Genomic DNA, 13,086 nt, shown 5'->3' on the forward strand with positions numbered 1-13,086 from the left:
CTAGCAATGTTGGAGAGTTCCTTTTTCACCACATCCTTGCCAACATTTGTTGTTGCTTGTTTTTTTGATATGTGCCATTCTCACTGGTGTAAGGTGATGTCTCAATTCCACATTTTGGTTTTTTGTTTTTGTTTTTAATACATTTTATTTTATATAATTCTTATATCATTTTTCATTTTTGCACAATGTATGCATTTTCATTTTGGTTATATTCCCCGTACAATTCCCACCCCCCTTATTTTTACCCTGATTCCTTACCCCCCCCCGCCCCCATAGTGTGTTTCTGGTTTATAGTTGCTTGTTGATTTTTATTTTTTTCTTTATTATAATTAGTCTTTTTCCTGGTCCCTTATTTAGGTTTTCTAAATTCCTGCTATGAGTGAGACCATCCGGTATTTTTCTTTTTCTTTCTGGCTTATTTTGCATGATCCCTTCCAGCTCCATCCATGTTGCTGCAAATGGCATGAGTTTATCTTTTTTGATTGCTGAGTAATATCCCATTGTGTATATGGACCACATCTTCTTGATCCAGTCATCTATTTTTGGGCATTTGGGTTGTTTCCAGCAGTTCCACTCCTATGTATTTACCCAAAGGAACAGAAACATTGATTATAAAGGGCACTTGCACCCCTATGCTTATGTCAGCACTATTTACAATAGCTAAGCTATGGAAACAATCCACATTCTGTTTTTAAATCCTACTAGATCATGAAAATATTGTCCTTTGTGTCTGACCATAGGATCTTCCTGGCTCATCCATGTTGTAATACAGCAGCGTTTCCTGTTTTTTTAAGGTGGAAGTGTTATAGACGATTTTCATTAGGGAAGCAGGCAGCACTGACAGAGGAGAAACGAAGCTCTTTATTCATAATGGCAGGCTTCACACCAGCAATCCCAGAGGAGATCTCTCTCCAATATCTGAATCCTGAGCAACTATGTTACAGAGTATTTATTGACTAAAGCAAGGGATATATGTAGTCAGCTAGGAATGCACTTGTCAGGATGCATGTAGCCTTAAGGGCACTTAACCGATGTTCCCTGAAATTCAAAATCTACAGGCTCTGTCCCAATGTCAGCTAATCCACAGTCAGCCTAACATTTTATACTTCATTTCCCCCTTTTTAATTTTTATTCCATCATATCTATGGTGCACAGACCTCAGGGTGCAGCCTTCGAACACAGTTATTTTTAGGGTTCCAGTGTGTGTAAGAGAAACTACAGTCAGTCACCAGGCACTGCCCAGTGTACTGTTTTTGTTTCGTCCTCCTGGACTTTCTGACCTCCCCTCTGGTGTATGTGTGGGTTAGCACTTAGAATTTACTGTCCTTGTCTCAGAAGCCTCTTTAACTCTCCTGATGTCCCTGCCTGCACTGTCCCTGAAGCTGCCTTCTTAACCGTAACATTCCCTGGGACTCAGTACCCATTGTATAAACGGAGCCCCTCACTGCTGTTAGGACAAAGGTCGTCGATCTGACCAGTCACTGCTTCCTGCTGAAAATGGGTGATGCGGGCGAGCAGTCAGGGCTCCACTGCAGGGTGGCGAAAGGCCTGGCAGGAAGGACTGTGGAAGCATCCTGTCAGGCTCTGTAAAAAAACCATCTGAAGTCTGTTGGCTTTGAGGCTACAGGAGATGATTTTGACGAGGGTTTGAGGATGCAAGGCCCAAACAAGAAAATGATAGTGAAAAATTAGTGAGGGAACCAGCAAGAATAGCAACCAGGACAAAAGTTGGTTTCCTATAGGGGCCAAGATTGATTGTAGCCTACTAGACCCTTGTCCCACCTGTGAAGCCATTTGTAATACAGATTTCTTTTTAATAACTTTGGTTTTTCTTTTATATCATTCTAAGCATTAATGTGTCTGGCTCAGGCTAGTCATCTCTAGGTCAGTCTAAGGAGAATGGAGCAGGGCAGATTTAGTGGCCCTGATTCACCAAGAGGGTGATTTTTTTTTTTTTTTTTTTTTGCCTGACACTTTTGGGGTCACCTGAGATTTTTCTCAGCTCTGGACTTCTTTAGAAAACTTCTACTCCTGTAGCTGATTTCATAGTCAGAGACAGCTGACAGTCAAGCCTGTCCCCCCATCTTGGCCTGTGGTTTCGACTGACACTCTGGCTCTCAGGGTAGAACAGTCCCTCTTGTAGTACTCTGTGCAATAGCACTGAGGGCATGGCGTGGAGGGTGCCTTCTTCAGATACTCATGGCTGAGCTGTCCTGCTACTGGCAGTAGAAGCAGGCTGGCAGCCCATGAACGGGGTGAGGGCCTGAATGCCTTGGACGATTTGGTCCAAAGCAAGTCTGAGGTGGCAGGGGGCTGGCTGTGCCCGCTGCCATATACTAGGCCCTTCTCTTGTCCTTCTCCTTTTATTTTTCTGTTTTTCCTCAGTCTGACTGGTCTCCTCCCTGTCAATGTAGGCCTCAAGGTAATGTTTAATCTTCAGCTAATGAAATAAACCAGTAGAATCACTAGTCCTTTTAGTTTGTAGTGAGTCACTGCAGCACATACACATTTGTTTTCCCTAAGATCCCTCTCTCACACCTAAATATTTTCTTTGCTTTCTTACTTTTCTTTAACACTTGCTTTTGCTTTCTTTATTTTTTCTTCCTTTCTTGCAACACTACTTTTTAACACTTTCTATTGCTTTCTTAAAAATTTCCTTCCTTTCTCAGACCTACCTGCTTTTGTGTTTTTACTACTTCTTGCTTTAGCCTTTTTAACATTTTCTCAAAATTTCTTTTCCTGGGCCTCCCCTGGTGGCGCAGCAGTTGAGCGCTGGGCTGCAAGGCTGCCTGCAGCCTCTGCAGCGCCGGTTCGTTTCCTGGCCACTGGCGAGGGTCCCACCAAAAAAAAAAAAAAAAAGATTTTTCCTCCCTCTCAAACCTTCAACTCTTGCTTTTGCTTTCTTTAAACACTCTCGCTATCTTTTAGACTTTTAACACTTGCTTTTACCTTCTTACTTTTTCTGAGATCCCTCTTTCAGACCTTGAAAACATCCATACTTAATACAATTTTTTCTTTCAAACGCACATCTCACTGTACTTTCATTTAGGATTATTACATCCTCTGTTTTTAGTAAGACATTGCAATAGCCATGATACTATGATCTCTTTGAAATAGATGACTTAGATGGAAACACATGTTTTCAAAGAGAACAGTTTTCTTTTTTTACTATACGGATTCATCTCAGTCCCATGTGCACAGACCCTGATTTTCAAACTCTCCTGAAAGACGCCTTGTGATGACTGGTGCAACCAGAGTTTTTGGGCAGCCACGTGTGTGAGAACTTACTCCCTTGTTTGTGGATAGCTCATTTGCTCCAAGAGGCCTTTTTGGACCTTTTTCTAAGGCATGAGGGATCAACCTCAGAAACATTAATTGTGGGAGCTGTTCACTTTAGTTACCACTCAGTCTCACTGAAATATTTCAGTGTCACCTAACTTGCTCCACCTGCACTGGGCTCTGGGAGGATCAACTTGCTCTCCTGTTCTGGGCCCTGTGGGTGGGGATGGGATTCATCAGACCTGGGCCTCCATCAGTATCCAGGTGGAATTCACTGCTTTTTTTGTTGGATGGAGGATTTACAGAGACATCCCTCATGCCAAGCCCCATGACATGGGGATTCCCTAACTCACCTTTTGTCCTTGTGTCTTTGTAGGACATGAAAGACTCCTTGGCCACGTAAGTGCTATCCTTATTTGGAGGGAAGGGGTCTGAGTGCATAGAGCTCACGGGATGTCCTGCTGAGGAAATCTGTCCTCTTCTGAGTCTAGGAGTTCAGTCCCAGAGTCCGTGTCTTCAGAACCTCACACAGACTGCAACAATTCTGAGCTCCACTGTGAGGAGAGGAAAAAATTAAAAACCGACGAAGGTATGGAAAGTCAAGAATTCTTCAGTGTTAACTACGTTGCCAACCTACCCCTGGGCAGGGTGACAGCAGACAGTTTCTTTAGTTGTTGCAGTGGAGGGTTCAGGATGCCCCAGAGCTTCCTCTGGACACAGGATACTGTGGACCTCTGGGGACTCTTCAGATTCCTACACATTGATTAACTATGTCCCCCAAGTGAATCAATTCCTTGATTCCAGTTTTCCTTTTACCGGTTGTCATAAAAATTAAGTGCCTCAACCTTTTTAAGGAGTTTAGCACAGTCGCTGGTCCATAAAGTTTACTGTTCATATTTCAGTAAGTCTGACAACAATACCTACGTGTAGATGATGCAAATAATATTAGGACCTTGCGCAAATGACATTTTCAAATCCCTCATCCACAATTACAGAGTTCTAATGTTCGAAAAAGCTCAGTGTTTCCCCTGACTCATATCTCTGCTAAATTAGCCTGAAACAGAAATTATTTACTGTCTTTTTCAGTTATATGTTGCTGTTAACACTTCAGTGGCTTATAGCTAAATACACACATTTTCTGAAAGAATTGTGTGTGGGAATTCTGGGTACACCTAAGGTGGGGTCACAAAGAGCAGTTATGGTGCTGGACTGTGTGTCATCTGTTAATTCCTGTGGGGAATAATCCTCTCCCAATATTCTTCCAGTTGTTGGAAGAATTTGTTTCTTTGTGGATAAAGGGCTTGGCCCTGATTCTTATCACCTGAGAGCTGCCTCAGCTTCTGGAAGCTACCACAATAATGGTACATGGGCTTTCCACATGGCCAGTTATTTCTTTTAAGTGATCTGAGCTGAGAAGATAGTCTTTAAATTAAGTCAACTGTAGTATGGGGCCTGATGTAAGGCAACATGACCATAATGGCAACCATCTTGTCAAAGATACGTGTTTGCCATTGCTCAGAGGTAATTCTCAGGTTATGCCCACACTCACCTGGAAGGAATTTTATAAGGCTGGGACAATGAGGGGGCAGCGATCATGCAAGCGCCCTGGAGTCGCCCTCCATTGTGGTCACCCTGATCTGCACTCATATAACTGTGCTTAAAATCTTTATTACTCCTACCTGCTGCAGGACTGTGGATGTGTTGATTCAAGGCTATGGCAGACCCTGCTAGCGGTGGGCACATAGTTTAGAGGATCTGCACATTGTCATTATAACCTCAAAATATTCTGAATTTTTATATTTTGCCTCAAGGATTTCAGATAAGGGATTTTGAAACTGTGTGTGGTTCCTCTCCCCTGTCTTCTCCGCCAGCAATTTTAAATAGAGTATCTCTGGTTTTGATCCAATAAAGATGCATGGAAGGGAAAAGCAGGAATTGATGTAACTTGTGTTCAGATTTCAATGAGTTGATTTATCTGCTGTTACCATTTACACAAGACATTACAGTATGATTCAGTGTATTTCTGAAGTCAGCTTCTGTCGCCCATAACGGATTCTTTTTCTTTTAAAAGCCCTCATTATTAAGACATTTCTTACAGTAATTGTTACAAATAAACTGTCATCAATTGAACGGTATTTTTGGAGGCACAAAAGCCCAGGTCACCTGCGTGTCCTTCACTGTGAAGAATTGTGTCTGTTTCTTCTCTGCCTCTAACCACAACTTGGAGCTTTCCAGGAGGAGCTTGGGCCTCAGCCCCCGCAGCCAAGAGGATGAGGATGGAAGCCACGTGCCCCATCTGCCATGAGCTAACAACAGGTCCTGTGAGCTTCTCCTGTGGGCACAGCTGCTGCCGCAGGTATGCCGGGGGCAGCCTTGAGGAGCAACCAGAGGAATCATCGTGGAGCTTGGACTGTCCTTCCTGTCCGGTAGACGTGGAAATGTACAGAGACCTGCTTAGAACACTAGGCAGCATTGAAGCCAAACTGGAGCTGGAGTGTGAGAGGCCGTGGGAAGGTCATGGGGACCAGCCCCACCAGCTCAGTGAGGACACTGGGCAGTTCATGTGCAGGGGTTCTGCGTGGTCCCCCCAGCAAAGCGGACACAACCATCTTGTCAAAGATACGTGTCCAGGCTCTGAGGTGAGTAGTGCCCCTGAGTCCTGCAGCAGCCCCCTCTCTAAGGCTAAACTCCCAGATCCATGGTTATTTCAGCTGAAACCCGAGATTGTGACCCAGAAATAAAGTTTCTTCATCTCATTCCTCTGAAAATTAGTACACGTTAGTTCCCCAAAATATATTCCCTTGGTCTGTATGGACTTTCATAGCATGGGGAGAGTCTCATCCCTGTTCACTCTTGCTGTGATGCCCCCTGCTGTAGAATACAGATGTCCAAACACGCCCAGCCTGTTTTATCTTTATGTGTGTAACATTAAAGAACCCAGGATATGCAATTTCATGTGACAGATTCCCAAACAGGCACAGAGACCACCAGATTTTATTTCTCCTGCAGTCTGCTAGGTTAAACCAAGCAGCAAAAGAAAATTCCCTAGAGATCCTTCATGTGGGTTTGGGCCCCACCAATCTGGGATTGAATCTTGGGGGCTTCCTGGAAGAGAGTCCTGATGGACACAGACAACTTTCCACATAGAGGAGGTGGAGAAAGGCTTCTTTTAGATGATTACTGTCTTGTTCTGGGTGCACCATTTTCCTGGCGAGGCTGTAGAGGTCCATATAACTCTGCCTAAGGGTCAGCACATGAGGCTCAAGAAGCCGATAGTCATAGCCCTTGGGCAGGTTAGTTACCCCTTCCCCTGCCCCCGATTCTACAGCAGACATGATGGCAGCCATCCTGCCATGTGCTTTGGGAATAAGGGGTCACCTGTATCACTGCACATGGTCCTCAGTGCGCTTATACTGAAAGTGTAAGGATTCTGCAATATTTCATTTTCTTCTATTCTCTTGAGAAGTAGGGATTTCTCTCCGATACTTGATGAATCTGTCATCCTAACTACACTTTACTTCTTCACCCAATTTTGGTTAGGAAAAACTCCAGGAGGTTGTGACAAAACCGAGGGAACAGGAAGAACAATGTGACAGTCTGAAGTTGAGCACAGGAGAACAAATAAGGGAATGTGAGGTAAGAAGTTGAGTCTTTTCCATCCTAGAGCATACACAGTGAGTGTGGTTGTGCAGAGCTAAACTTGATGGTTCAGTCTCACCAGCCCATGAGAAATAGGTGACAGCCAAGGAAACAACATGCTTTATTTCTATGTCTCTAGTGTCTATGAGAATATGTCTGTATCTTTGCAGCCTTAAAATCGTGATTGGTTAGGCTGTCCAGCACCTCAGCCTATAGAGACAGAATTTTGATTTTTCTTGCATACAACATGTAGAATGGGTATCACATTATAGATCCCTCAGATTAAAGAACTGAGATTTTTAATAACTTCATGACTTGAAGACCTTAAACATATCACTTTCACATGTTCACCACCATACAGGGTTTGCATTTGCCCCCCAGATTGCCTGCCCCGTGTTCCACGAACCATTCTTGCAAGCAGAGAGAACAGGGTCCATCCAGAAGAGCTAATGTCCCTGTAGCTCATGAGGCTGGCGATGAGGACAGAGCTACTGCAGCTCCTGCACACTTGGGTGTGTCTAAGACTTTTATAGCTGCCGCTCTCCTGGGAAGAGAAACCAGCCTTGAGCGAAAGATTGAGGTCATCCCTCAATTGGCAGTTAGTGCTTTAGTCATCCTCCTCTCTCAGGGGTGTCTTCCAGCCTCTGCACTAATCCCATGTGTGTGGGTGTTAAAGTTCACACTCAAAGGACAGTCACATGTCCCTCATTTTAGGGTCTTGGGTAGCGGGGAGAACCTCCATTGTTACAGACATGAAGGGAAACCACGTCAGTGCCAGAGTGGGAGCTGTTCTCTCCTCCACAAACGTTCCATTCATCCTAATCAGTGACCTTGACCACAGTATATCAGTCACTACCACACTGTGTGAGCTGATAGTATAGCCATGGAAACTGCAGTTCTGTGTCTGCCTAATTAAAGCGAGTCCTACCAGATAGTCGGTTTGGTTTCTGCTGGTCTAAACTCATGGATATTAAATGGACTCTGGCTGGGTGGATGCTTATTGCTGGTAACTATGATCACAGTCTGCCCACTAGACCTCCCCTCTTGAGTCGTCTACCAGCCTTGCTTTGTGATATTCCTCAAAAGCCTTCCCTTCACACACTCCCTCAGGAATGGAGATTTACACATCCCTGTGCCTGGTAGAAAGCAGGTGGGAAGAGAAACAAAGGTGATGGTGTTTAGTGGGTGGGTTTTGTGTGGAAAGGATGAACTATTTGTGCAAATGGAGAGTGAAGATGGTGGCACCGCAATGAGAAGATGATGCCAATAAAGAGAATTATGACAGCCTCCCAGTTGATTTAGGAGCAGTAAACGTTGGATGTTCCTCCACCTCCAAGGATTCATGTGAAGAGTATCTTCGAAGTTGAACATGCTTTTCTGTGTGTGTTGATAGAGGCATAGGGGAGAATGGTAAACAAATCACAAATGTACCTGCTCCCCTTCTTACACATTGTCTTTATGGCATCAGCCTGTGGAGCCCCCATCTCCACTCTCCATCTACACAATGGGTTCCTCCTCCCAACCTGAAACTCTCCCCCAGTAAACTGTGTCCCCGGGTCACTCCTGTCACCTGGTCCCCCCAGTCCATGTTCTGTTTTTACATCTGACTAGCTCGTGAAAATACTGCCCTTTTGTCTCTGACCATAGTATCTTCCCAGCTCATCCATGTGGTAACACACAGAAGAGTTTCCTGTCTTTAAGGGTGACTATTCTGGCAGATTGTCATGAGGGAGCAGGAGGCACTCAGAGAGGAGGAGGGAAGCTCTTTATTTACGCTGGTGGCTTCACACCCGCAACCCGGAGGAGATCTCTCGCCACAATCTGAGCCCGAGCAACCAGGTTACAGAGTATTTATGGAGTAAAGCAAGGGACACAGCAGCTGGGGATGCATGAATCAGTGTGCGTGTGGCCTTGAAAGCGCTTATCCATTGTTCCCTGAAATTCTCAGTCTACAGGCTCTGTCGGAGCTTCAGCTCATCCAGTCAGCCTGACATTTTCCACTTCATTTCCCCCTTTTTCATTTTATTCCCTCATATCTATGGGACACAGATCTAGGGTGCAGCCTTCAAAGACAGTTTTTTTAGGGTCCAGTGTGTGTAAGTGACACTACAGTTAGTCACCAGGCACTGTCCAGTGTACCTGTTGGACTTTCTGACCTCACCTCTGGTGCGTGTTTTGGCTAGTACTTAGAATTTCTGGTCCTTCAGTAACCAAAACAGACAACCCGCCAACTGGGGGAAAATTTTTGCACACAACTCTAATGATAAAGGACTTATCACAAAAATACAAAGAGCTGAAGAGTCTCAAAAAAAAACAAAGTCAAGGGCCTCCCTGGTGGCGCAGGTGGTTTAGCACTGTGCTGTGAAGCTGTCCACAGCCTCTGCAGTGCCGGTTCGATCCTGGCCAGCCAGCGAGGGTCCCACGTGGAGCGCAGACCTCTCCTGTTGCGCCCACTGCTCCCCTCAGCAGTGTATTTCGTCAGTCTGCCTGTTCTGTTCCCCACTCTGTCTCTGGTGAATCCTCTCATCTTCCCGCACATCTGGCCTGTACCCTGGTTCTTGTGTAAATGAATAAAAATAAATCTTTATAAACAAAAAAGTCAATAATCAAAAAATGGGCAGAAGAGCTAAAAAGGAAATTCTCCAAAGAGGAAATGCAAGTGGCTAACAGGCATATGAAAAAATGTTCAGCATCACTTGCAATCAGGGAAATGCAAATCAAAACTAAAATGAGATACCATCTCACACCAGTGAGAATGGCACATACTAAAAAAAACTAGCAACAACAAATGTTGGTGAGGATGTGGAGAAAAAGGAGCTCCCCTGCACTGATGGTTGGAGTGAAAACTGGTCCAACCACTGTGGAAAGCTCTCTGGAGACTCCTCAACTTGCTAAAGATGGAGCTTTGATATGATCCAGCAATTCCACTCCTAGGTATTTACCCAAAGGACACAGAAACATTAATTCAAAAGGGCACCTGCACCCCTGTATTTATAGCAGCACTATTTACAATAGCTAAGCTATGGAAACAATCCAAATGCCCCAAAATAGATGACTGGATCAAGATGTGGTAGAAAGTGAAAATCAAAATCAACAAAAAACTATGAACCAGAGACACTTTTAGGGGGGCGGGGGCGGGAGGGGAGGGATTGGGGTCAGAATGGGGGGGCTGCAATTGTATGGGGAATATAACAATAAAATTTATAAAAAAAAAAAAAAAAAAAAGATGTGGTAGATATACACAATGGAATATTATTCAGCAATCAAAAAAGATAAACTCTTGTAATTTGCCGCAACATGGATGGAGCTAGAAGGGATCATGCTCAGCAAAATAAGCCAGAAAGAAAAAGAAAAATACCAGATGGTCTCACTCATAGCAGGAATTTAGAAAACCTAAATAAGTGACCAGGAAAAATACTAATTATAATAAAGAAAAAATAAAAATGAACAAACAACTATAAACCAGACACACACTATGGGGGGCAGGAGGAGGAGAGATCAGAGTAAAAATAAGGGGGGTGGGAATTGTATGGGGACTATAACCAAGATGAAAATGCATGCGTTGTGCAAAAGTGAAGAGTGATGTAAAAAATATATAAAATAAGTAAATAAATAAAACTAAAAAAAAAGAAAAAAAAAATACTGCCCTTGTCTCAGAAGCCTCTAACTCTTCTGAAGTCCCTGCCTGCTTTGTCCCTGTAGCTGGCTACTTAACCCTAACTTGTCCTGGGACTCAGTGTTCTTTCTGCTGATCGAGCCTGAACTTCTGTTAGGACAAAGGACATCAATCTGACCAGTCACTGCTTCCTGTTGAAAATGGGTGACGCGGGCAACAGTTGGCGCCACTACAGGGCGGTGATCTAAGGGACCTGGGAGAAAGGATGGAGGAGGCGACCTATCAGGCTCTGTATGAGGAACCATGTGAAGTCTGCTGGCTTTCAGGCAATAGGAGATGATTCTGACCAGGATGTTGAAGATGAAGGCCCAAACAAGAGAATCAAAAGGAAAATTAGTTAGGGAGCCAGAATGAGGAGCAACCAAGACAGAAGTTGGTTTTCTATAGAGCCAAGATTGGTTGTAGCCTAGTAGGCCCTTGTCCTGCCTGTAAGGCCATCTGTAATACAGATATTTTTAAATATCTTTTGGGTTTTTTTAATATTTTATTTTATATATTTCTTACATCATTTTTCATTTTTGCACAATGTATGCATTTTCATTTTGGTTATATTCCCCATACAATTGCACCCCCCCTCACTTTGACCCTAATTCTTCCTCACTTCCCCCCCACAGGGTAGTGTGTGTCTGGTTTATAGTTGCTTATTGATTTTGATTTTTACTTTATTATCATTAGTCTTTTTCCTGGTCCCTTATTTAGGTTTTCTAAATTCCTGCTATGAGAAATAAGCCAGAAAGAAAAAGAAAAATAACGGATGGTCTCACTTTTGGTTTTCTTTTATCTGACTAGAAGTGTTAAAGTGTCCTGCTCAGGCTAGTCATCAGTAGGCCACTCTAAGGAAAGTGGATCAAGGCAGTATAAGTGGCTCCTTATTCACCAAGATGGTGATTTATTTTTGTCTGCCACTTTTAGGGTCATCCGAGTCTTGTCTCACCACTGAGCTTCTTAAGAAAATGTCTTCTTCTCCTGTACCTGCTTCTTCATAGTCAGAGGCAGCTGACAGTCAAACCTGTCCTCCCATCTTGGCTTGTGGTTTGGGCTGACCCTGTACTCTCAGACATTTCCCCAAAATATTATGCTATGGTCCACATGGACTTTCAAGGATGGGGAGAGTCTTGTCCCTATTCATTCCTGCCATGATCAACCCATGCTGTAGAATACAGTTGTTGAAATACGAGCCAGACTTTTTATCTTCACATGTGAGTAACATTAGAGAAGCAATGCTATGCAAGGTCATGTGACAGATTCCCAAAACTGGCACAGAGACCATCAGATTTTACTTCTCCTGAAATCTACTAGGTTAAACCAAGCAGCAAAAGAAGACTGCTTAGAGTTCCTTCACGTGGGTTAGATCCCACCAATTTGGGATGAATCTAGGGATCTTTCTGGAAGAGAATCCTGATGGACACAGACAATTTTCCACATATAGGAGGTGGAAAAAGGCTTCTTTCAGGTGATTACTGTCTTGTTCTGTGTGCAGTGTTTCCTGGCGAGGCTGTAGAGTCCATGTAGATGTGCCTGAGGGTCAGCACGTGATGTTCAAAAAGCTGATAGTCATAGCCATTGGGTAGGTTAGTTACCCCTTCCCCAGCCTGTGATTCTACAGCAGACATGATGGCAGCCATCCTGGTACGTGCTCTAGGAATAAGGGTCAACTATATCACTGCACAGTCCTCGGGGCTCTTATACTGAAAGTGTAAGGATTCAACGATATTTCATGTCATTCTAGTCTCTTGGAAGGCGGGGATTCCTCTCAGGAATCTGATGAAGCTGTCATCTTAACTACACTTTCTGTCTTCTCCCAATTTTGATCAGGAAAAACTCCAGGAGGCTCAGACAAAACTGCAAGAACTATTAGCTCAGTCTAACAGTCGGAACTTTAAGTCAAGTGAACAAGCAAGAGAACGGGAGGTAAGAAGTTGAGTCTTTTCCATCCTAGAATATACACAGAGGGCGTGGTTGGGGAGAACATAAACTTGATGGTTTATTCTCAGCAGCCCATGAGAAATAGATGACACCCAAAGAAGCAACATGCTTTATTTTTTTTGTCCCTGGTGACTCTGAGAATGGCTCTGTATCTTTTCACCCTTACAATATTGATTGGTTCAGATGCCCAGCAGCTCAGCCTGTAGGGACAGAATTTTGTTCTTTCTTGCATAGAACATCCTAGACTGGGTTTCACATTATAAATACCTCAGATTAAAAAAACGAAATGTTAAAAATCTTCATGACTTGAACACCTCAAACATGGCACTTTGACACATTCACCACCATACAGGGTTTGCATTTGCCCTCCACATTGCCTCCTCCCTGTTCCACACACCACTGTTTGCGAGCAGTAAGAACAAGGTCCTTAAAGGTGAGCTCATATCCCTGCAGCTCCTAAGGCTGGCGATGAGGACAGAGCTGCTGCAGCTCATGCGCACTGGGGGTCTCTGAGACTTTCCATAGCTGCCCCTCTCCTGGGAAGAGAACCCAGCCTTGAGCAAAAG

The 13,086-nt window shown here is 44.0% G+C and overlaps 1 protein-coding gene across 8 annotated transcripts in view; it reads left to right on the top strand.

The window, feature by feature from the left end:
• Positions 1-13,086, top strand: part of LOC119251747 (golgin subfamily A member 6-like protein 25) — a 92,857-nt gene that overhangs the window by 13,729 nt on the left and 66,042 nt on the right. For all 8 annotated transcript variants that reach the window (XR_008553023.1, XR_008553021.1, XR_008553022.1 and 5 more), the window contains 5 exons: positions 3,656-3,678; positions 3,771-3,868; positions 5,515-5,918; positions 6,820-6,915; positions 12,410-12,505. Coding sequence is in view for 4 of the 8 variants with exons in the window: in XM_037519008.2 (XP_037374905.1) it covers positions 3,656-3,678; positions 3,771-3,868; positions 5,515-5,918; positions 6,820-6,915; positions 12,410-12,505 (717 nt within the window). In the remaining 4 variants the exon portion in view is untranslated. The remainder of the gene's footprint in view (positions 1-3,655; positions 3,679-3,770; positions 3,869-5,514; positions 5,919-6,819; positions 6,916-12,409; positions 12,506-13,086) is intronic.

The sequence above is a fragment of the Talpa occidentalis genome, unplaced genomic scaffold, assembly GCF_014898055.3.
Source record: "Talpa occidentalis isolate TD23 unplaced genomic scaffold, MPIMG_talOcc4v2.1 talOcc4.2, whole genome shotgun sequence".
NCBI classification, from domain to species: Eukaryota; Metazoa; Chordata; class Mammalia; order Eulipotyphla; family Talpidae; genus Talpa; species Talpa occidentalis.